General features: G+C 53.0%; 1 protein-coding gene across 1 annotated transcript in view; it reads right to left on the bottom strand.

Moving 5' to 3' along the window:
- VSNL1 (visinin like 1) overlaps nucleotides 1-25,176 on the bottom strand; it is a 62,797-nt gene that overhangs the window by 35,893 nt on the left and 1,728 nt on the right. Inside the window, exon 2 of the mRNA XM_027855647.1 lies at nucleotides 1,948-2,114. Coding sequence (XP_027711448.1) covers nucleotides 1,948-2,109 — 162 coding nt within the window. The 5' untranslated portion in view covers nucleotides 2,110-2,114. The remainder of the gene's footprint in view (nucleotides 1-1,947; nucleotides 2,115-25,176) is intronic.

Genomic DNA, 25,176 nt, shown 5'->3' with positions numbered 1-25,176 from the left:
AGCCTGACCATCACCCACAGAGCTCTGCCCGCCTCCTCGGTAGCAGGATCTCAGTGATTTTCGGCTGACAGAAGCAGACCCAAAGCGTGTCCCTGCTGACTGGGGATGGGCACTAGGAGCTCACCTAAGACCCCCTCTCTGCTGGTGGGTTCAAACCAGTTGTCACTTTCACCTACCCTCCAGCCATGGAGGCCAAGCCTGATGGGTGGAGGGGGGCTGTCTGGGCCACAAGAAAGCCTGACCTTCCATCCGAAGACTTTCTGAAGGCTCTGTCCTCAGCTGTGAGGTCATTTTCTGGACTTGACTCCCCATTCCTCTTCCTGTGCAGTACTCGCTCCTCTGACGACCCCCCCCACCCCCCCAGGCAGGGGGCGTCTGATCCGTCCACACAAACATTCAGAGAAGTCGTGCCACATTTCAGAACAGGTTCATCCACCTTCCTTTCCTTCGATGCAATGGCAGAAACTTATTTGGATGAGAGAAAGGACGAGCTGTAGGGAACCTCAGACGCCTTTGAATCTAACCCACTCATTTTATAGAAGAGGAAACTGAGGCACATGAAGGGAGGACAATGTCCGAGGCCACAGAGGGAGTCAGCGGCTGAGCGAGGTCCAGGGCTCTCGAGCTCTGGGTCAGTCTGTGATTGTCTCAGAAGAGGGAGCTCAGAACTGAGGTCCTGGCTCAGCCACTGACCAGGTCTGTGACTTCACCTCTCTGAGAGAGGCACTGGGGAGCCAAAGATGAATTAATCACACGGTCTGAGAGCAGCCAGCCCATATACAAATGGAATCCCCACAAAGACTCCCGAGGATCACCAAGGAGGGGGAACCCACCAGCTCCCCAGGCTGTTAGGAAGCTTTCCCTAGATCAGGCTCTTTGAAACCCCCCTCCCACTGCTCCTGAGAAGCAATGTGGTCTTTGCCTTCAAATACCTTCCCAACTGCTAAGGGGGACCGTGAGATTAGGCTATGTGTGATGGGCAGTGTGAGGTAGCTGGAGACCCAAGGATGGATCCTAGAGCCAAGTGTGAGGAGGGAGAGAGATCTTTTTCAGCTGGGGAAACCAGGGAGGACTTCATGGGGGAGGAGGCAGCATCCGAGCAGAGCTTGGAAGGCAAAGATCCTAGGCATGGGGTAGGTGATCTAGACCTGGGAGCAGCACTTGGTGAAGTGTGAAGGGGGCAGAGGCAATCTGGAAAGCCCTGACGCCCCCTGAAAGGAGAAGGAAGCCAACACCACAATCATGCCCCAGAAGAGAATGAGAAAGAAGGGAATTCTGGGGGTGGGGGGTGGGGGAGGGGAAAGAGGGAGCCCAAAAGGTATGCTCTGAAACAGACACGCGGGTACTTTGTACTGAGCCTAATGGCTACGGGTCCAAGCGGTTTTTTCACGGACAGCTTGTGGCAGGCAGTAAAGGGAGGGCGGCATGGTGCAGTGGAGGGTGCTGGGTTTGAATCCTGCCTTACACTGACTATCTGGCCGAGTCGCTTCAACTTGGCCTCAGTTTCCTCTGCTGAAAATGAGGGGTTTAGTCTTGAAGATGTAGGCCAGCTCAAACTAGGATCCTGTGACTTACACCGACCAATTTGTGTTGTACGCCCCGCCCCAGAAGGTAAGCTCCTTGAGGGCAGGAACTTCTTTTTGAGCTTACATGCTGAGTACCCAGCCTAGGGCCTTGCCCCGAGGGGCCCCTTAAAAATGCTTGTTGAATGGTTCAAAGCTTCTTACCGACCCTAGGGAGTCACGGGGAGTCTGGGAGCAGGGGAGTGCCTGAGCCCTCTGCCTCTGGGAGATCGTTTGACCACCTGTGCGGGGCCACGTTTCCGTCTAGAGTGAATCAGCGTCGGTGCGGTCCTCCCCGCAGATGGCACCCTGTCCCTCCCCACCCGGCAGACGCTCCCCCCCCGCCCCCCGCCCCACCCCCTCCCCCCATCCCGGGGCACCGCACCTTCACATAGAGCTGCTGGAACTCCTCGAGGTTGAGGCGCCCGCTGGGACAGTCCTTGAGGAAGCCCTTGTACCACTGCTTGAGCTCGTGCTCGTTGAACTCCGTGCTCTTGACCAGGTCCTCCATCACCTCCGGGGCCAGCTTGCTGTTCTGCTTCCCCATGGTGCCTGAGGAGAAGAAGGGGAGCGGTGAGCGGCGGGGCGTCCTGCACTCGGGGGGAGGGGGGGAGGGGCCCTGGAGACCGCTGGGCCACCGCTTCCACTGTAAGGAAGGCAAACTAAGCCCCAGCGGCTCACTGGTAATAAAGGACAGAGCCGGGATTCGAACCCAGGGCCTGAAAGGCCAAACCTGGCATTCTCTCCATTACAGAACACCGTTCTCAGTGGTTACCCGAACTGTGGGTAACAAATAGCCAATAAGTGATGAAACGCCCTTCCCTCCTCTGGGTGGTGAGGCAGGGAGTCAGGGGTCCTGAACGACGCACGCCCTCTGCCTTCCCCCAGACATAGCCTCCACCCTCGGCCCCCAACGGCATCTGACCTTGCTCCTGGGGGGCTCGGTGGGTCAGACCCCCAAACGACTGACCCAGAGGCACGTTTTAAAAACGAGGGGATCTCTCAGGGCCCTTTCAGCGTATGAGGGTCCTGGGTGTCCTCCCTTCAGTCGAGGAGCCCAGGTACGCACACGTACACCTAGGCGGCGTCGGCCTCCTCATCTCAGATGGGAGGACAGCTTAGCTTTGCCCTGCCTCTAGCCCAGGGATTCGTCAGTGAAGGCGGGCCTATCAAAAAGGATGCTATCAGACCCAGAGAAGGGTCACACGTGAAGGGGTCTGAACGACGGAGCAGCAAGTCTGGCCTTACCGCCCAGATGAAGCAGCAAGTGGAGACCTCCAGGTTACAAGGGATGGTGACGCAAGGGACGTTTCTCCGGCATGTTAAGATTCACAAAGCACTTTACAAATATTAATTAATCTTCACAAAGCCCTCAGAGGTAGGTTCTATCATTATTCCCATTTTACCAGAGGAGCAAACTGAGGTGGATGAAGGTTAAATGGCCTGACCAGGGTCACACAGCTAGGAAGCTGCTGAGGCTGGATTTGAATTCACGTCTTCCAGATTCCAGACCCACGGCTCCTTGGTCCACCTCCCACTCTTCCAACTACATTCATTCTTCCCAAGAAGGCCAGCTTCTCGTCAGCCTTGAGCCGCCAGGGACCTCGGAGGCCACTGGTCCAACCCATTCCCAAGCCTGACTCCCCGGTATGACATTCCTGACAAGACGCCGTGCAGCCTCAGAGTTGGGTCTCCAACCAACCCGCTGAATGGTCTACTGAGCCAGAACGCTCTGCCTTTTGCTGCTGGTTCTACCTCTGGGACCAAGCAGAACAAAGCTAATCCCCCTTCCATATGATGGCCCTCAATACTGGAAGACACCTGCCATGGCCCCAAGGTCCTCTCCAGGCTGCAGCCTCAGAGCTTCCCGTCCATCCGTCCATCTGTCTTTCTGTCCTTTTCTTCCTTCCCCTCTCAGCAAAGGCCTCTTTACAGAACCCACTGATTGACCAAAACCAGGTGGTCCCCCGATTCTTCACGCTGCTTTAAGCCCAGCCTGTAGTCTAACGTGACTTCTCAGACTGGGTGCTGACAATTCACTCAGTCCTAAGCACCGTCCTTCTCCGACGGGGCAGCCGGTATTCTGCTCGGTTTTTCTAAACGGACAAAGAAGTCTCCACTAGCCCCAATGGCCCGTCAGTGGCAGCTGTGATTAAGTTTTCTCCGTCCATTCTCTCCCAACACCCTTGAGCTCGTCCCCGTCCCCCACCTTGGCTTCTGGCTGCCAGGCCGTATTCACCAAGTCACTGCAGGGGGCCCCAATGCCTACGGTGGAGGCCAGGTGGCCACCCAGGGGTCTGGCTGCCACAGAGCTAATTAATTAGGGGAAGGAAACGATAATTCAGAGATGAAATTGTTTGGAGAATCAGACTGGCTTGTGAGACGGGGCTGGCTGGGCCCGATCCCATTACATTGTTAAAAATCAGCTAGATTTCAAGGTAAACTTCGCGAGCTATTACTCATTATTATCACCGTCATCTTTTTCTGTTTTCCAAATCAAAATACGGCACTCAAAAATCTGCTCATGTCTTGGCCCCGAGACTAGAGAAAGCTTCCCCAAACGCAGGCCGCGAGGCGACAGGACGTGATTTCCCTTCACGCGGGCTTTCCCTTTGCAGAGACTGTAGTTGATTGGAGTAAGCAGTGGCCACCTCCTCATTGGGGCCTTTCTCACCCCCCACACGTATACATGCAGGCATGCATACACACATGTGTGCACCTATGTACACGCGTGTACACAGAAACAGCTTGGAGTCATAGCACGAGTCCCTCTAATTTCGAGCCCTCAGGCGCGCACACAGACAGGGTCCAGACCCTGACGGATGATGTGATGAAGTCAGCTCTTGGTATATAAAGAATGGACCTGCTGAGGCTTTTGATGTCAAGCCTGGGGGCAGGGGGAAGAACACGGGTCTGGGTCAGATCCTTGGCTCTGGCACGGACAGCTCGGATGAGCCCCCTCGTCGGGGCTCAGTTTCCTCATCTGTAAAATGAGAGGGCTTGACCCGGCCAGCCTCAGAGCTGGGATGAGGATCCCGAGTCCCTCTCAGAGGCCATTCATTGAGACACCAATCTGTCGATGGTTCCCTGGTCAGAAATTAAAGTGGGATGGAGGGTCAGAAGGAGGTGGGCACTGCATTGGCATAGACACCGTAAGGGAGAGCACAAGAGGGATGTCAGAACACAGAGCAGAGAGTGCCAGGGGAGGGGGCAGGGAACAGACATTACCTCGTCTTCTTGTCCAGGTGAGGAAACTGATACCCAGAGGGGGAGGCCCCAGCCAAAGCCCCAGAGTACAAGCTGGCGCCTGAGCCTCTACGCCCACCTCTAAGCCCACGGCTCTGCCCTCTCTTCCTGAGGACTCCTTCCCGAAGGCCACCCACTCTTCGGCAGGGGACCTCCCCCAGGTGCTGCAATCACATCCCACACCTGGTGGGGTGAGTGTGCAGGCCTGGGGTACGAGCCCAGTCTGACAGGAAGCTATGCTAACCATATCTGCCCTTGTGCAAACAGGAGATCCAGGGTGACTGGGGAGGAAGGAGCTTGAAAGTATTTGGAAAAGTCGGCTCTGGTGAAATGGAGCAGGGTTTGGGGCTGCCGTCGGCTGCTCTGAGCTCCTCGGCCTCTTGGACGCCACCCCTCTGGAACCTTCGGGGAGGTCCTCCAATGCCCAGGAAGTATGGGCTACGGAAGCAAGCTGGACTTGGAGATAGGGAGACCCAGGTGCGGATCCTGACTCTGACAACTGATTAGCTGTGTGACCCTGGGCAAATCACCAGAGCTCTCTGAGCCTCGAACAGCCGACTCTCAAGGAATGGAAGTCAGAGAAAATCATAGGAACCAAAACATGCATCAGAATGCTGAATAGTGGACGGAGCCCTGGGTCTGGGGCAAAGGCCCTGGGTTCTAGACTGTTCGAGTACTGCTGCTCTCTGGGCTCCGATGGCCTCAGCAGTGAAATGAGGGGGCTCTGCAGGGCCCAGCATCTCAGCCCACATCCTCCTTGTATTACCTGCCTCACTGGGTGGTTCTGAGGCAATCTCTGAGTAGCCACAGTTATTGTCTTCTCCAGTGGAGCCGTCACCTCCCCAAGGAAGTGTGGATCTGCCCTTGGAACCTCCCCAGACGTGGACGGGCTAGCTTCGTCTGGCCTTATCTCACTCCATCCCCAGTTCAGAGTGAGCCCTCACCCCTCCACTTCTGTCCCAGAGCCCCTTTATGCACTGTCTGCCCCCATTAGAGTGTAAGCTCTCTGAGGGCAGACCCAGTCTAGCAGGTGTGTATTTGTATCTACTGACACAGCATGGTGCTTAATGAAAGCTCAGTCATTCTGGGTCTCTTATCTATCAGTTTGCTCTCGTTTCTATCATCTCTCTCTATCTTTCTGTATGTCCGTCCACTTATCTAAACCTATCTCTATCATTTATCTATCTTTATCCATCTCTCTACCCTCTCTCTAGCTCTGTCTCTCTTCTTGTCCAACCCTCTTGCCTCATAAATGGAGAAACTGAGGTCTAGAGAAAGGAACTGTCTTCCCCAGAGTCACATGGTGAGCCAGTGATAAAACCAGGCTGAGAACCCTAGTCTCCTGCCTCCCGGGGCAGTGGTTTGTTTTTTCCAGTATACTCTTCAGACCTCGGTTTCCCCAAGTAAGGTGAAGTCATTAGACCTGCACTCTGGTGACGCCTATGAACCCCTTCTCAGAATCATGTTCTTAAATGAATAAAAATAAAATACAGAAAATTGCAAAAGAAACAAATTATATTGAAACACAGTTATCAAAATAGTTTTTAAAAAAGGTCACAGACCCCAGGCTTAGAGCCCCTGGCCGACTAGACCTAGTCCGAAGGTCGTGCTGAGCTCTGACACTCTGTGCTCTCACAAGGCACTCCTAGGAGGAAGAAAAAAGCTGCTCATGGCGGCTGGCTTGTCCCAGGACAGTCAGCACAAGTCGATTCTTTATCAAGGGACCGCTGTCAGGACTTGAACCTTATTTCCCAAGAAGGGAGGTACCCGGAATCTGGGCTAAAGCTATGGCCCCGGGCTAAAAGAGAGAAACTAGCCCTGCCCAGGTCTTAAAGATGTGTGTGTGTGTGTGAGAGAGAGAGAGAGAGAGAGAGAGAGAGAGAAAGATCCACCCGCGAGTTCATTCCTCTGCCGCTGGGGCTGTTGACAAGGGGTGACTGGCGACAGACACGAGGAATGACACCCAGACTCCGCCGCCCCCACAAGAGGGCGGTGGGCGAGGGGCGCTCTGGCTACAGAACATTATCTGTACAGTGGGTTGGTTTTGCTGATCTGCTTCTGTGCTTTCTCATTTTCATTCTGTACAAAGGTCAATGGAGGGGAGAGAGAGTTTTGGTAACGAAGGGGCGTAAAAACCAAAGATTTCCATTCAGTTGTCTGGTCTTCAAAGGGATGGGAAGTCCCACCAGCTCTGTTAGGTGTGGACACCTCCCAGGGCTTTCAGGGTGGTCTGTGAAAGGGGAGTTCTGGATCAGCCGAGAAAAACCACAACACCCTGGGACAGAGATCTGAGCTGGGAGGAGCCCTGGGGACAAGCTCAGGCCACACATTCACCTACCAAGTGGGCATTTGCCTGAGGTCTTGTGGCTGGAGCTGCAGAGACAGGGCAAGATCCCAGGCCCAGAGACCATGCCCAGCCGTCTCCCAAGAGCGGCATTTTCCACATTCACCTGAGCTTCCTGACAACGCTGAACCCCAGACTCAAAAGGACACTCCCGGGGACAAAGGCCAGCCCAGCAGCCCCAGGTTACACTGTTGGAGGGCTGACAAAGAGCTTTCCTGACAAGATCCCCAGGGTCCCAGACAGACAGAGCATTTATTCATTTGTTTGTTTTTTGTTTTCAGCATTCACTTCCATAAGATTTTGAGTTCTAAATTTCCTCCACCTCCTTCCCAACCACCCTCCACAAGATGGCGTGCAATCTGAGATGGGCTCTATACGTGCATCATATTGAATGGATTTCCACATTAGTCTTGTTGTAAAGAAGAATTAGAACGAATGGGAGAAACCATGAGAAAGAAGAAACAAAACAAAACATAACAAAGAGAGAGAGCAAACAGTCTGCTTCCGTCTGTATTCAGACTCCACGGTTCTTTCTCCGGAGGTAGACAGCATTTTCCATCCTGAGTCTTTTGGAGATGTCTTAGATCCTGGTATTGCTGGGAAGGGTTAAGTCCATCAATATTAGTCATCGCACAACCTGGCTGTTACTGTGTACAGTGTTCTCCTGGTTCTGCTCACTTCACTCAGCATCAGATCACACAAGTCTTTCCAGGTTTTTCTGAAGTCAGCCTGCTCATCATTTCTTAAGAGAACAATAGCATTCCATTACATTCATATACCACAACTTGCTCAGCCATTCCCCAGCTCATGGGCAGCCCCTCAATTTCCAGTTCTTGGCCACCACAAAAAGAGCTGCTATAAATATTTTTGTACGTGTTGGTCCTTTTCCCATTTGTATGATCTCTTTGGGATACAACCCTAGAAGTGCTATTGCTGGGTCAAAGGGCATGCACAGTTCTATAGCCCTTTGGGTATAGTTCCAAATTGCTCTTTTTTTTCTTTTGGCTGAGGCCAGGTTTGAGCTCAGGTCCTCCTGAATCCAGGGCCGGTGCTCTATCCACTGTGCCACCTAGCTGTCCCCCAAATTGCTCTCCAGAATGGTTGGATCAGGTAGCAACTCCACCAACAATGCATTGGCATTCCAATTTTCCCACATCTTCTCCAACATTTGTCATTTCCTGTTTTGTCATGTTGGCTAATCTGATAGGTGTGATGTGGTACCTCAGAGGCATTTTGATTTGCATTTCTCTAATCAATAGTGATTTAGAGCATTTTTTCATATGACTATAAATAGCTTTAATTTCTTCATCTGAAAACTGCCACACAGAGCATTTATTAAGCACTCACTGTGTGCCAGGCACTGGGATAATCTCTGAGAGTACAGACACATGCAAAAAGCCTTATTCTTCTCTTCAAGGACCTTTCATTCTAATGGAGGAGACAACCAGGCCTAAGTGGGAGCCGAGAAGGGAGGAGGGGGAGAAGTCCTGGAACTGGGCAAGAAGGGAAGGCTTGAGCTAGGCTGATGCAGCCCCATCCTGGGTGGGTGGGGGGTGGGGGTGGGGCTGCTGAGGGGCAGGAACTTCCAGGATCCTGTGGTCCAGCACAGAAGGAAGCCCCAGAGGGTCTAGGGTAGGGGTCTCCAACTTTTTGGGGCATGGTTCCCTTTAGCAGGCTCTGAAGGCTATGACCCCTTTCTTGGAATAATGTCTTTAAAAAAAACCCTTAAAGCTATATGGCATTACAAAGGAAACCGATTATGCTGAAATAGTTGTCAAAAAGTGTTTTTAAGTCATGGACCCCAATTTAAGAACGCCTCCTAGGCAGACCTCCAAGATCAGCACTGGGATGTGGCTAGACTGGGCTTCCCTCCCAGGACCCAGAACAGTCCTTCCCTCCCTCAGGGAGAGCCCGAGTTTGGAATGCGCTTTCTGGGCCAGCCCCAGCCCCAGGGAGCTTGAGAACAGACCCTCACCCCTGCAAGAGAAATGGATTCCAAAGAAGGTCCTAAGTACAGGGGGTGATGAGGAAATAAATGCCCAAATCGGGGCAGGGGGGGCGCCCAGAGAGATGGTCATCTGGACTGGGAAGCCAGAGGCTTGCCTCTCTGCAGTTACACAAGGACATCACTCCTTTGTCCCAACGGCTGCAGGAGTGACCCAGCCGGCCCTGGGAAGGAGGGAGGCAGGGCCAGAGAGCAACTTTGCAGATGCCTGATGGGGGAGAAGGGGTGAGCCCAGGGTGTGCCGTTAGAAGACCTGGGTGCCCATGCCCTTTCTGCCACTCACTTCGATGGGTTAACTCAGCAAACATGAATTAAGTACCTGCTATGTGCCAGGTGCCAAGCTAAGTACTGGGGATACCCCTGCCCTCAGGGAGCTCCCAGTCTAATGCGGGAGGCCACATGCAAACAGCTATGCCGCAGATAAGATACATAAAAGGTAAGGAAGATAATCCCAGAGAGAAGATTCCCAAAGTAAGAGGGAGTGGGAGAGATTTTCTGTGGAAGGTGGGGCTTTAGCTTGGATTGAAAGGAAGCAGAGATGCCAGGAAGCAAAGGTAAGCAGGGAGAGAATCCCTGGCCGAGGCGACAACAGCCAGTGAAAATGTCCAACATCCAGAGACAGCGCTTTGCACGTCAGAAGCAGCCAGGAGGCCAGGGTCCATGGACAGAAGAGTGTGGGGTGGGAGGAGGGATCCTGCAAAGGTGGAGGGGGCAGGTTAGGAAGGGCTTGGAACAGGAAGCAGGGCATTCTGTGTGTATCCTGGAGGCCACTGGAGGCCACTGGCGTTTATGATCAGACCTGAGCGCTAGGAAAATCCCTTTGGTGACCGAATGGGGGATGGACTAGAGTGGGGGAGGGGATCCCCCCAGCAGCTACTGCAATAGTCCAAGTATGAGATGATGAGGGTCTGCACCTGGGTGGAGACTGTGTCAGAGGAGAGAAGGTGAGGTGAATATAAAAGAGACACGAAGGTAGAATCAAGACGCCTTGGCACCATATTGGATGGGGTGGGGAGAGAGTGAGGAGTCCGGGATGACTCCCAGGTGGGAAGCCTGAGCACTGGGAGGGGGGGTATTACTCTTGACAGTAATGGAGAAATGAGGAAGAGAGAGGGAAGGGAAACAATGCGTTCAGCTCTGGACATGATGAGTAGAAGACGTTTGAGATGTCCAACAGCAGAGACGTGAGCCTGGAGGCAAGCAGAGAGAGGTCGGGCCGGATAAGTACATCTGAGAATCCTTAGGATAGAGATGAGAACTGAATCCATGAGAGTGGATAGATCCCCGAGTGAAGCAGGCTAGAGGGAAAAGAGGAGAGGGCCCAGGACAGGACGCTAGGGGGCACACACAAGCATCAGGTGTGACCCGGTTGAAGATCCAGCAAAGGAGACTGAGAAGGAGGAGAACTCAGGCACTTCTGAGCTATGTGACCCCGGGCAAGTCACTTTAACCTCTGTATGCCTCAGTTTCCTCATCTGTGAAATGGGGACAGGACAGGTACCTACCTCCCAGGGTTGTTGACATGAGTCATCTTATTAGATCCTCACAACAACCCTGGGAGGTAGGTACCTGTCCTGTCCCCATTTCACAGATGAGAAAACTGAGGCAAACAGAGGTGAAGTGACTTGCCCAGGGTCAGGCGGCTCAGAAGTGCCTGAGGCCGGAGTTTAAGTCATCTTCTCGACTCCAGGCTGCCCTTTAAAGGGCCCTTGTGCCCACTGCACAGTAGGGGGAGGGTCACTTTTTATCTGCAGGGGCATTAAGGCTTCTCCCCCTCCCCCCCACTTCTCTGCATTTTATTTTTACCTCCCTCCCTGCGTATCCTGTTTCCAGCCTTCCTATTTATTTCCAAGAGATTTCTATGAAAGGAAGCAGGCTGTCAGCTGAGAACATCGAACGCCACTAATTCTGGAAAGGTTGAGGAGGAAATGCTCTCATTAATAATTACAAACAAGTCTTCTGTCCAGCAGTCTGTCCTGCCAAGGCGCCCGGCTCTCTCGGCACATACATCATTAGAGCTGGAAGGAGCTTAAGGACCATCCGGTCTAACCTCCTCATTTTAAAGATGGGGAAACTGAGGTCTGGAGAGAGGCAGTCTGGGCTTGGAGTCAGGAGACCTGGGTTCTAATTCTGATTCTGACCCCTACTGCTACTGCTCCCTCTCTGCCTCAGTTTCCTTACCTGAAAATGGGGGTGATCAAGTTTACAATATGTATCTGGCAGGACCATGGACCTTGGCAGTGGCAGCATCACCAGGATGAAAGCCTGGGTCTCTGGACTCCTGGCCTGGCTACCTTCCCCTTTTGGCTACCTCAAGTTGTGATTTATTGATAGAGCTGGGGTGTTCTCCCCTCATCAGGACGCAGAGCACAAGAGACCAGGGAGCGTCTCTGGCTTACTCAGTCCTGTCCCTGGCGATCAGCACAGTACTTGGCACACGGGACGCCCTCAGGAAATGCTTTCTGTTCCATTCCCAAATGGATTTGAGTACAACTTGGCAGAGCTGATAGAGCTAGGGCGAGGCTCAGAGGACCCGGGTTCCAGGCTTGGCTGTGCATGCTGGAATGGGCTGTGGGACTTTGGATTTGTCCTTGCTGTATGTGAAAAGATGGGACTGAACAAGATGAAATCTAAGGGCGCAGGGCTGGAGGCTGGGCGTCCGACAGTGGACAGCATTGGCCCCGGACACAGGCAGACGGGTTCACAGGTCCTGCCTCAGACGCTTACTATTGGTGTGGCTCTGACCTCAGTTTCCTGGTCTGTAAGATGGGGATCATAATCCTGGGTTCACATCTGACGCCAAGCCCTCCTGGCTGTGTGACCTGGGAAGTCACTTAGCCCTCTCAGTATCTCTCTGGGACGGACGGACTCTAAGTCACAGCCAGGTGCTGACCTGTGCGGACACAGGGCGTTCTTACACCGGTGAAGTGAGTGCCAGGTCCAGTCTGCCCCTCCCTAAGCCTCAGTTTGCTCCTGTGTAAAATGGCGGTGGTAAAGCCTTCTGGGGGCGATGAACAGATTCATGGGGTAGTGGTGTCAGGAACGGGTGTGCGTGCTCCCGGAGGAAAGCAGCGCGATCGTGCGAATGCTAGTGATGGTGACAATAAAGATCACAGCAGCTGTGCCTTCTGAGCTCTCACTTGCTTCACAGGCTGGAGGGCAGAGGGACACTTCCTGAGTGGCTTTTCGGTGGTGGAGACAGAGGGATGGACAGAGACATACAGAAGGTGCACCCTCCTAGCGCTGGAAGGCTCCCTGGAGGCCTAGATTCTCACTGTTCAGCTGGGGAAACCGAGTTTGAGAGGAAGGAGGCGGTCATGGAAGGCTATTCCCTTATGCCAGAGAGGGATGGGAGAAGAGCGCTGGGAGCAGGACAGACTGGCCACCTCTGCTGAGGTAGGAAGAAGGCGCAGCATGCGGGCTGTCAACGCACTTCTCTAAGACCCCTTAATAAAAATACCCCTGAGATCATTCGGCTCCATGTGACGGGCCAGGGCCAGCCCCGCTGTCTGAAGGACGGCTCCCCCGGCTCCCTGGCCAGGGCGATGTTTATGGTGTCCCGGCCTTGCTCGGCTCCTCCAGCAATGTCAGCCTCTGCCCCAGATACGCACTGAGCCCTGAGTCACGTCCCCTGCCGTCCTTACCATCCTTTTGGCAAAGCATCCGGGCATGTGGGAACAAAGCACTTTACTGTATCTCCTGAAACATCTCGGAGCAGAGAGGGACAATGCCAAGGATATGAGGGCTAAAATTAGCCCTTCCGGCTCTGCTGATGTTGGCATCGGGAGCGTGGCTCTGTCGGGCCATCCTCCACTCCCTTGGCCGGCGGGCTCCCCTGCAGCGGAGAGGGCACTGCCTCGGGGGCTCAGCCTTATATGCCCACCCTCCTCAGCCCCCAGCAATGACACCAGAGAGTCCCTCGTTCCTCCTAAGCTGATGTCCAACACCACACCTCCCAGTGCACTCAATCCAACCCGAGTACCCGAGCAGGAATCCTACCTTGCCCTCTCTGACCCTCAGGTTCACAGCTGGACAATGAGGAGATCAAGCAGTCACACCTCTGAGGGTCTATCTAGTTCTGACATTTTATAATGTAAGGCCTCCTAGAGACCAGTTATCACATTATGGGCAAAAAAGAGTGAAAATAAGACTCGTCTCTCAGTGACTCTTCAGTGGGGAAAAGGCCACATCTGATCAGTCAGCGGCCCAGCCTGCCAATTCCACAACATCCCTCTCTCCATTCATCCCCCATGTCCTTCCATCCTCCATAACCATCCAAACATCCATCCCTGACATCCTTCACCTCCTTCCATCCATCTCCCTTCACTCCAGGCTCCCCTCCAGGCAGCCTCATCATGCCACCCCATTCTCCAATACCTGCAGCCTGGAGGACACACTCCAGATGACTTACCCTGGCATTCGAGGCTCTCGCCCACCTTTCCAGCCTTCTCCCCACTCTCTCATCACACACTCCAGCCCCATTGCTATTCTGGTAATCCTCTGAGCCTGGCCTGTCCCTGAAACAGACTCCTCATCCTGAATTTGGAGTGAGAAGATCTGAGTTCAAATCCTGTCTTAGCCACTTAGCTGTGTGATCCTGGGCCATTCACTCAACTCCAGCTGGACTAGATGAGCCTCGAAAGGCCCTTCTATCTCTAAACCTAGTTCTCTGAAGCCACCTCCTATCTTTCCCTGTTGAAATTCCTGTCTTCCTTCCAAGCCCTGATTCAGATAGCACCCTCTTTGAATCCCTTCAGCTCCTGAATAGACCTCCCTGAGGGCTTTCAGGTTCACCAAACATTTCCTCCACAACAACCTTGCAAGGAATGTGATACAAACATTAAGATATCCATTTTATAGATGAGGAAACTGAGGCTGTAAGCTCTGAGAGGGCAAGAAGAGCCTCATTTTCCCAATCTTGATATCTCCAGGAAGCCCCTGGCTTTTAGTAAATGTTCGTTGAATTGAACTGAGCACCATGATCCCACTAAGGAAGTGAATGGGGGCATCAGGTGAACTGCCCAGTCTGAGTGTAAGGCCTAGGATAAAGGGATGTTGCTTAGAAAGGCAGAGAAATGAGCCGCTGTCAGCCCAAGTCTGGAGAACCCTTCAGATAAAGGCAAAGGAGACAGACAGGAGTCAGAGGAGAGGGCACTGGCATAGGAGAAGTGGCTGATGAGGAAAAGGTTCCAGGTGTTCCTTCCAAGGCTTCTCTAAGGGGCGTCCAGAGACAGGAGAGTGGAAGAATGAGAAAGCAAGACACAGCAGCTCCAATCAGGACTAAAGGAAAGGGATGGAAGATGCTTCTCCAAAAGAGACAAGAGGATGTGCCTGCTTCCCTTCTTTGGAGAGGGGCAGCTAGGTAGCACAGTGGATAGAGCACCAGCTCTGGAATCAGGAGACCGCTTGGCCAACTCCATTTACAAAGAAGAGAGGCTCAAACTGGAGAAAAGGCTGGCTGAAGGTGGAACTCATAATCAGCAGCAGATCGAGCATTTGAACCCAGGCCCCTGCCTCCCAGAGAAGGCTTTTCCTCCACCAAATTTTGAGCCTCATATGTTCTTATCTGTACCAACTACTTCACAGGGCTCCTTGGGAGGGAAGGAATTTGTAAACCTTAAAAAGACTAGAGAAATGCAAGAGCATCCTTGTTCCTGTTCTGGGGAGAGCTGGATTCAGGAGGAGTCCCTGGGGGCAAGGCTTTCCAAATACAATTCCCTTTTGCCTCCAGTAATTGCCTCTCTCCCCTCTGGCAGCTGTCTTTAAGGGGCAGGAGTGATGAGGTCTGTGCCCTCAGGGTGCTCACCTCAGTCAAGTAGGAAAATACACACCAGAGTCCAGGTGGTGGGAACCAAGGATTCATACCAAGAACCCAGAACCCTCATCATTTTTTTCAGTTAGAAGGCACCTCAGTGGTCCACTCAAGCTCTACATAGACCCCCTGGATTTCCCTTGTAATCTTGACTTGGATCTTCTCATGAGACACAGCCTGCCTGCCCCGTCTGCAGGCAGCCACTCCTCACTGGGAGAGCTCTCAGAGCTGGGAAGGCTCTCCAGACCTCAAGCCTAACTCACTCTCTTGGTAACTCTCCCCCATCACCTCCCATTCCACCAAGGTTTGGGGTCGAGCAGACAATCCCTCATGACAACCCTCAAATACTTGAGAATAGCACTCCCTCCACGCTCTCCCCAATGCTAAACATCCCTGGATCCTTCACCTGACCCTGACCATGACAAAGTACAGACTCAGGGCCCTTCACCACAGCAGAAAGGCAGAAACAAAAAACCAGGGTCCCTGCCCTCAAGAAGCGAATGATAGGGGGATGGATTAGGCCTGTGATTGCAAGGCCAATAGGGAGCTCCTGGTGAAGGAGGAGGAAGGGAATATGCATTTATACAGCACCTACTGTGTGCCAGGCACTGTGATAAGCACTTTATCATATATATATAATATATAAATATTAGCTCATTTGATCCTCACAACAACCCTGGGGAGGAGGTGGGAGAGAGACCCAAAGTGCAGTGTGAGATCCTGGGGGGTGGAGGTGGGGGAGGGGACAGCCCAGGGGGATGGAGGCTTCCAAAGGGAATCAGGGTTAGAGAAGCTGGTATTTGAGCCAGGCTCTATAGGATGGGAAAGAAGGGGTGTGTCGAGGGCTGCCAGGAGGAGGCATCTGCTACACCCCCCCAAACACCAGAGCTTGGCTGTGCCCTCTCAGCTCCAGAGCGCAGGGCTTGGCTGGGGGAGCCCCTCGCACATCTGGAGGAGGTGTCAGGGAGGGCTGCTGTTCTCAGCAGAAATGCTTCCTTCCCTAACTGTGAGAGGGAGAAAGCCCTCTCCATCATGCAGTCTGCCTTCCTAACTTGCTGCAAGCCATTTTCTGTGGTTTGCCTGCATCCTGTTTAATTAACTGAGAAAATCCATCCAATTAATTAGAGATTGAGCAAAGACAGGCTGCTTTGTATCTGGTGACAGGGGATGGCTTTATAAAGCCTCTGCTTATGAAGGATTTCCCTGCTAGCTCCTCTTGTTCTGGGGGCAGACACCCAGAATGACAGGATTTAGATAGGGGAGAAACCTGAGAGGCCATCTGGTCCCACCAACCCCTCACTGTACAGATAAGGAAACTGAGGCACAGGGAGACAGGTCAGGTGAATGCCTTGCCTAAGGTCACCCAGCCAAGAAGTAGCAGAGTCTGGGAGCTGACCCCAGGTCTTCTGCCTCCAGCACCACACTTTGGAGTCCCCTCCTCCCTCCTCACACCCAGATCAGACCAGCTCCCATTTATGTTGCAGTCATCCTCTGGCTGGTTGTCAAAGCCCCCACAGCCTGGCCCCTTCCCACCTTCCTCCTCTCCATGTCCCCTACCCTCCAGTCCCACTGGCCTCTCCCAGGCCACTCTGTGTCTCCACTCTCCCTGCCTGTGGCCCTGCCACCCCCCAGGCCTGGTATGCTCTCCCTTCTGGCTTCCTTCTAAGCCCAGCTCAGATCTCCCCTGCTCAGGGCCCTTCCTGCTCCCCCTCCTCCCCAGAGGTGGTGGTCCATTTTCACTTCTCTCCCTCCTATGTAGAATGGAAGCCCCTTGAGGGCAGAGGCTAGGCTTGAGGATGGTTCTGACCTTGCCCCTACCCCCACCTTACTAAGTGATCTTGGGATGTCTCTCCCTTTCTCTGCCCCTCAAGTTTCCTCATCCACAAAATGCCAGATCCTAAAGGGCCTTCCCACCCTAAATCCTGCACTCTAAATCCTACTCCTAGTTTTCATCCCCTTCAGGAGCTTGCTTGGCACTTGGCTTGTGAGGGAAAAAACTGCTGGGCATAAGTCAGTCCTCCCTCTTTCCACCCCACCTTCTTTGCTGTGTGACTCCAGAGGAAGCAGTTAACCTCTCTGGGCCTCAGGCCCCATCTGCAAATTGGGTGGGAGTTTGAGTTCTATTCAGGCGACTTTTCTAGTACCCTCTGACATGAGGGACCAGGGAGGGGATGGATGTCAGATCTCCCAATGTCAGCTGGCACTAGTGATGGCAGAGGCTGGCCAAACCTTTTCCTTTTCTTTTTTATTTTTTGCTAGGCAATGGGGTTAAGGGACTTGCCCAGGGTCACACAGCTAGTAAATGTTACGCGTCTGAGGCCGGATTTGAACTCAAGTCCTCCTGAATCCAGGGCCGGTGCTATATCCACTGCGCCACCTTGCTGCCCCTGGCCAAACCTTTTCTGGTTTTCTTCTGAAGTAGAGAGAGTCCTCGGCCAGCCCTCACAGCTGCCCCTCGCCCCAGCTGCAGGACACAGTCGTCCCCAGACCAGCACCAGGCGAGCGAGTGGAAACAGAGATGGACAAGAGGGCCTCGGATCTGGGACCTCTGGGCAGCCCCCTCATTTTACAGATACTTCTTCAAACCAAGGAGAGCCCACGAATGTCAATCAAACCCCACTGGGGTCTGTGGCCACCGAGACAGAGAAGGGAGAGCCGACACTTCCGAGCTCTCTACACTCGGCAAAGCACATTCCACCATTCTTGTCCTCCAGGGGTCCTCACCGCCTAGGGAGGGGGTGCTGGAGCGCAAGACTCGTTATTTCCATTTCAGAGATGAGGATGCTGAGGCCCTGGTGGGGACTTAGACACAGAAGTGGAAGAGTCAGGCTCCATCCCCAGGTCATCCGACTCCAACGCCCAGACTCAGAAGTGCCTCAGTCACTATGATGCTGTTAATTAAGAAATCACAATTTGTCAAATTCAATTAGAACCAAAGGGCCTCCTATGGAAAAATCTGGCTCGGCTTACAAACCAGTGGGTTTTCTCATGCTGAAATGAGGCGGTTGAAAGTTCATTAGAGCCAGAGGAGACATCAAAGGTAAAAGACCGACCCCAGAGACTTGAGGCCAATGAGTTCAACCCTCTCATTGCACAGATAAGGAAACTGAGGCAGGCAGAGGCGAAGTGACTTGCCCAGGGTCACACATCTAGTAAGTGTCTAAAGGCTTCCTGACTCCAAGTCCAGCTCTGCCTCAGTGAACTGTAGCATCACCTTTTCAGTAATTTTTTCTTTTTGTTTTTCACTGTCCCAAACAGTCAAAATCTATTTTATATGTGAGGGGGGAAAATCCCTTTCACTGATATTAGCAACTAATTATGGGGAAAAGAGAGAGAACAAGCAACTGCCTGCTGCCTTATGGGAAAATCTGATTCACTGTTGCATCATGGAATTTGGGAAATTCTCTTGAAACTGTGTCTGATGAAAACCTCCTATCACAAGAAAACACAGCCATCAAATACAGCTAAGGCCGAGGGTTGGGTGAAACCCAGTAAGGAGAAAGCTGCTGTCCCTGGGGTCTTCTGAGACCCTATGAGAGGCAGGAGGAGGACAGGAGAGGTTGAGAAGTTTCCTGGATGATCTGGCCTCCTGCCATCTTCCCTTCCCAGGCAGATTCCTGCACCATCCCCAGCCCGGAAACAAACCTCTCGCTTGTGCGGCAACTCACATTTATATGACGCGACGCAAAGGACTTCCCCATGACAGCATTCAGTGCTACTTTACAGCTGGAGAAACTGAGTCACAAAAAGGGGAAGTGACTTCATACAATCACAGAATCTGAGAATTGGAAGGACAATCTAGTCCAAATCACACAAAGACCCCCCACTTTAAGATCCCTGACAAGTGATCCCCCTGCCTCTGCACTCAGTGAAGGGAGTCCATCACCCTGTCCCCAGGCTGCCCCCTTCCAGGTTTGGACAGCCCTTGTGATGAGTAAGCTTCTCCTGAGGTCGAGTCAAAACTGGCCTCTATGCTATCCCCCACCAACTGCTCAGCTGTTGACTTGTCACCCGTCTGTCACACCGTGGTAAGCTAGTGGCAAAGCCTAGATTGAGGTCGGAGTCATCTGCCACCAAAAGCAGGGCTCTCTTCAGGACCTTGGACATCTCCCTATGTGTGTTGGCCAACTCAAAGAGCAATGAGGATGTGTTGGTGGGCAGGTGTAGGCTCAAGCTGATGAATAACAACGTATATAAAAGAAACATGTCATTCGGGAAGAGGTGTGTCTGGAAAGGGCAGTGGGCCAGTCACGCAGCACAAACCAGAGGGGATCACTGGTCAGCCCAGGAGGAAGGCAGGCCCCGGCGCACTGGGTGGACCCGTGGAGGGTTTCCGGATGGGGGGAGAAGGCAGGCAGGCTGGGCTCTGCTCCCAGAATGGAGACCTCCATGTACACAGCAGAGAGCACATTGAATTCATCAGGGCCCTCCTGTGGCTGATTGCACTGATTGTTCTCTACAGAATCCCTGGGAACCACGGATGTGCCTGGACCTGGGAGCTGGGATTCCACCTGCTAACCTGCTGAGGCCTCCTGCCTCACCCTAGAGCCTGGGCGCTGGAAGCCATCTTCGAGGTCAGCTCATCCAGCTTCCTGTGTCACCAGCCCTGCCAACCACAGCCCTACCCAGAAGCGGATCCTCTCTATGATATCGCTGAGAAGGCTCAGGCAGCAATGAGCTCAGCAGAGGGCATGTCCGATGGCTCTGGCGCCTCAGCAATGCGGGTTAGAGGAAAGAGCACAGGGCGTGGGGCCAGAAAGCCTGGGTTCAAAGCTTGTCTCCTGGTACCCACACTGCCTCGGCTCAGATCCTTCATCTCTCTGGCCTCTCTGTGCTCATCTGTAGAATGCGAGGAGCAGAATCACATGGTCTCCAAGGCTGATTGTAGCTCCAAACCCAGAGACCCTCTCGGAACAAGACTGCTGCTGAACAAATGCATACAAGGAAAGGGACACTTCTGGCATGACTTTAGGCGCCTGTCAAAGCTGGATGGGAAGGTCAATGGGTTGTTTTCTCAGGACATCCAGCTTGCATAGAGACTGCAGATGAACAGGGAGCCGGTCTAAGGCCCAACTGGACAAGACAACTGGGCCTTGTTTTCCTGCCTCCCTCCCTGCAATGCCCGGATGCTTCAGGGAATGCTGGATGTAACCAAGTGAGTCAAGATGGAGGGGGATGGAAAGAGCCATGGGAGACTAGGAAGAGACAGGGGCAAAGCGTGGCAGGGGCTCTCAAAGAGAGGTATAATCAGGAAGGAAGTGTTCATTCCGTACTGCAATGTGCCAGGCACTGTACCAAGTGCTTTACAAACATTGTCTCATCTGATCCTCACGACAACCCTACGAGAAAGATGCTGTTGTTATCCCCATTTTACAGCTGAGAAAACTGAGGCAGACAGAAGTTAAGTGACTTGCCCAGGGTAATAGGGCTAATAAGTGCCTGACGCTGGATTTGAACTCAGGTCTTCCTGACTCCAGGCCCAGAGCTCTAGCCACTGTGCCACCAGCTGCCTTAGAAATCAGAAGGAGATCTGGGTAAGGGAAAGGTGTCTAATGGTAAGAACCACTCCAAAGCAGGGTGGAAGCCCTTGTTGGGGGTCCTGGAGAGAAGGGGGGGCTCTAGTCAGTACACTCTGAGTTCCTTCCAGAGGGCCGATGATGAGAGAGGCAGAGCTGCAGCATGATAACAGAAGGAAGCAGGAAGCTCGCGACGGGGCCGGATGGATCTTCTGGAAGATTCCAGGGAAGACTTGGATGAGGATCAGAGTGCTAGAATGCAGAGAAGCTGGGATCTGCACCAGAGGAGCAGCAGCCTCAAGGGCATGGACAGATCAAGGGGAAGTCTTGCTGATGCTGGCATTCTCCTGCTGCATGGCTTCGGATCAGGACACAAGAGCTCACGTTCTAGGTCTCTGGAGACTCAGCAACTAAACACCGCCATCCAGAGTATGCACCAAAGCAAACCGCAGTCTAGTGGCATGGGATATACATTAGCACAAGGGATGGCAGAGCTGGGATGGCCTTAGCACAAGGGATGGCAGAGAGGATGGCAGAGCTGGGAGGGCCCTTGGAACAGGAGGATGGCAGAGCTGGGAGAGCCCTTAGCACAAGGGATGGCAGAGCTGGGAGGGCCCTTGAAACAGGGGGATGGCACAGCTGGGAGGGCCCTTAGCATAGGGGATGGCACAGCTGGGAGGGCCTTAGCACAGGGGATGGCAGAGCTGGGCGGGGCCTTAGCACAGGGGATGGCAGGCCTAGGGGAGGAAGCCGTGGCTGATCAGCACATTCGATGGACTGATTTCTAGCATCTGCCCAAGCTGTGTTCCAACTCCCCCTCCCTCCAGCTTTATCTCTATCAAATTTAATAGGTTTAATTTCACTTTGAAAAACCTTGATGACCTAACCATGCCTCCTCCAAAGTGCTAATTAAGTATCCTGCAGGCAAACCAAAAGCCCAGGTGCAGAATCAGGGCAGGCTGACATCTGGCAGTGCCTCAAGAGCTGTGGATGGGGCCAGTTAAAAGCCACAGATGCTCCAGGGCGGGAGGAAGCATGCCATGCTAGAAGTCTGTGTTCTGGTCTGCACCTTTGGGAAAGTCAACTAAGCTCCTCTGGTCTCAGTTTCCTCCTCTAAACAAAGGAGGAGTTGGCCTAGATGACTCCCTCAGTCCTTTCCATCTATGACATCCCCTGTTCTATGTTCTAAGCTTACTTTCAGATCTGAACTTCTCTGTCCTACATGCAAGATCCCTCCAAGTTCCAACATTCCCTGCTCTATGTTCTAAGCTCCCTCCTTGTTCCGACCTACCATGGTGTTCTACATTCTAAGCTCCTTCCTGCCGTGTTCTATGTTCTCAGGTCCCTGCCTGGGACTGGAATGGTGAAGACAGGCCATTGTATCAGCTGGCTTTATTTCCCTGCTCTTCCTTGTTACGAGGCAGGGCTCATTTGGAGAGGGGTTGGAGAGCTGGGAAGGAGGTGACAGGTTGATCTACAAGCACCCCTATGTGGCAGCACCGTGCGGGGCTCTGTCAATACAAAGACAAAAATGAAATGGGCCTGGCTTCAAGGGGTTTACTCTCTATCTGGGAAGCACCATTTAGACTTGGTTGTTGTTGAATCATGCCCATCTCTCCATGACGCATTTGGGGTTCCAAAGACACTGGAGCAGTTTGTCATTTCCTTCTCCAGCTTATTTTACAGATGAGGAAACTGAAGCAAACAGGGTGAAATGACTTGCCCAGGGTCACCCAGCTAGTCAGTGTCTGAGGCTGAATTTGAACTCAGGAAGACGAGTCTTCCTGACTCCAGGCCAGGCGCTCTATCCACTGCACCACTTTATTTCAGAGTAAATACTAGAGTCGGGGTCCAGAGAGTGTCAGGACAAAGGATGGAAATGGGGAGGAGGTCCCTGGCACAGCAATGCCGGGGGCAGGGGGGGAGAATGAGAGCACCGACCTTAGAGTCAGACACCCCGAGTTGGAGCTTGAGCTCGGTCACTTGGGCAAGTCTCTGGCCTCCGTCTGCTTGTCTGTTTCAAAGGGGAGGTTGGACCGGATGACCCCCAAAGTTCCTGCAGGGGAGGATGGGGCAGCTAGGTGGCACAATGAATACAGCACCGGCCCTGAAGTCAGGAGGACCTGAGTTCAAATCTGGTGTCAGATCAAACACTTGACACTTGCCAGCTGTGTGACCCTGGGCAAGTCACTTAACCCCAATTGTCTTAAAAAAAAAAAAAAAGAAAAGAAAGTTCCTGTCAGCTCTGAATCTCTGCTCCTGACCTCCCACCTTTACTGCACCAAGCAGGGCAGAGTTGGACATAGAGAACAGTACTCCTATGGGATTCCTGCCTGAGGCCACCCCCTCTTTCTCACAGGCAATGGGGTAAAAGCAGGCGGGGGCAGCCGCTGACTCCGCAGGGCCTTGGGGAGGACAGGAGGTGAGCTGCCCTGGTGAGTGCCCAGGCCTCTTCTCTGCACTGGCTGCACAGGATGGCATTCTCAGTGGACTCTGCTTATGTGGCCAGTCGATTTCTCTGCAATGAGAGTCTCACAATCTCTCAAAATCACCTCCTTTTATGGAAGTTTTGGATAAATTTTAAATAATCAAATTGAATCTGAAAACTCTGGGTGAAAGGAAGTCAACTCCTAAACAATGGATGCTCCCAAGGGTGACGCTTTGGGTTCAGAAAACCTCTTTACTGATCTAACAAGCCAGGCCTGGTCCGTGAACCCTCACCAGGGGAAAAGGGCTGATCACGCCATACTGGTTTCCCTGTGCCTCCTTAGCACGCTCCTGGGGGGCTTGTGGGCCTCACCTAATCTGGAGGTACAGCACAGGACCAGGGAAACGCCCTTGAAGGTGGACTCAGAGATCTGGCCCTCCCATTTGTCAGCCCTGTGATATGAGTCAAGTATCTCCCCTCTCTGCGCCTCAGTTTCCTCATCTGTATAATGGGGGGGTAGGTGAGCTGGGACACTCTGATTATGCATCTACCCTGCTTGGCCTTGCCAGTGTCTGCCAAGATCCACCACCACCTTTGCCATCACGGGGTTCACCAGTCACCCTCCCTCCCTTGCCCCATATCGAGCCTTGTGGACTCTACTGCCTCAGCAGCTCTCGCATGACCCCTCACTTCTTTCCACTCACAACTGCCCCATCCCATCCCCCTCCCCTACAGGACTGGAATAGCCTCAGCAGAGGTTTCCCGGGATGCAATCCATCCTCTCTCTAGTCCTCCCCATGGCTGCCAGAGTCCCACTGTGCAGCCCAATCACAGCAGCGCCTCACTGCGCCTTCATCTGATGCAGGAAACCCTTCTCGATCTCTCTCTCAGTTTTGTATATGGCTCCTTCCAATGCACTCTACAATGCGGCCAAACCACCCTGCGGGCTGTTTCCTGCACAGGAAAGCTCATCTCCCATCCCCATGCTTTTGCATGGGCTGCCCACCACGCCTAGAATGAGCTTCCTCTCCTTTTTGCCTCCTAGACTTCCCCACCTGCTTCAAGGTTCAGCTCAAGCCCACCTTCTGTGGGAGGCCTTCACTGACTGACCCTCACCCTGCTGCTAAGGCCTCCCTTCTCTGCACCCCCTCATACTCTGCATTTATTTAACATTTATTTGTAAGTGTACCTGTGGTTTCCCCTTAAATAATGCAAGTCCTTTGAAGAAGGGGACTGCCTCATTTGTGCCTTTGTATTCTGGTGCTTAGCCCCAGTGCCTGGCTTAAGAAATGCTTATTGATTGACTAATTAATATCTAATTATTCTCACCTTGGAGTGGTTAGGTGGTGCAGTAGGTAAGAGCACTGGATCTGGAGTAGGAAAGACCTGAGTTCCAATCTGTCCTCAGACATTTACTAGCTGTGTGACCCTGGGTAAGTCACTTCACCCAGTTTGTCTCAGTTTCCTCATCTGTAAAACGAGCTGGAAAAGGAAATGGCAAACCACTCCAGTATCTCTGCCAAGAAAACCCCAAAGGGGTCACAGGGAGTCAGACACGACTGAAAATGTCTAAGTAACAGGTTCACCTTACACTTTGTTCCGTGTCAAGATATTTGTGCACATATCACATACCCCCGAGGGACTGCAAGCACCATTGAATTCACTCCTCCCCCAGCTCTATCATCCTCCCTGTAGGCTCCATTATTTTTATTCCAGGCAAAGCTCAAGCCCAACTCAATGAATGACCTGGGTCCCAGTCTACTGACTGGGTTTTAAGTAACCCTGGCCTCTCCCCTTCTGCTGGGCCCAGGGCTCTCTATAAGGAGGATCTTAATACTTGTCTAGTGACCAGAAATGGAGACAGTGGCCTCTACAGCCCTATAAACGGCACAGGACAAGAGATTTAGAGCTAGAAGGAGCTCAGTGCTCACTTAGCTCAACTGGCTCATTCTGCAAAGCAGGAAACTGAGGCACAGAGCCAGGAGGGTAAGTAGCAGAAGGGGGATTCAAACCCAGGTGCTCTGATTTTAAACCCAGTGTGCGCTCTCTCTGTCTCTGTCTCTCTGCTCACTGGCTACTCCACCAGGCCACGTGTCATCTGTGGGGAAACCACAGCAGGCATAAAGGTTCCCCGAGGTGGGATTCCTGGGCAGATGAAGCACCACCCCAGCCAAGCAGCCCTTTAAGCGCTCTGGAGCCAAAGCTTCCTGAAGCGGCTGGGCTCAAGCCTCCACTCGCTCTCTGGGCTCAAGCCTCCACTCGC

Source organism: Vombatus ursinus, unplaced genomic scaffold (genome assembly GCF_900497805.2).
Source record: "Vombatus ursinus unplaced genomic scaffold, bare-nosed wombat genome assembly UNPS02010980.1, whole genome shotgun sequence".
NCBI classification, from domain to species: domain Eukaryota; kingdom Metazoa; phylum Chordata; class Mammalia; order Diprotodontia; family Vombatidae; genus Vombatus; species Vombatus ursinus.
The sequence above is the reverse complement of the archived record's forward strand: the minus strand, read 5'-3'. Positions and strand labels throughout refer to the sequence as shown.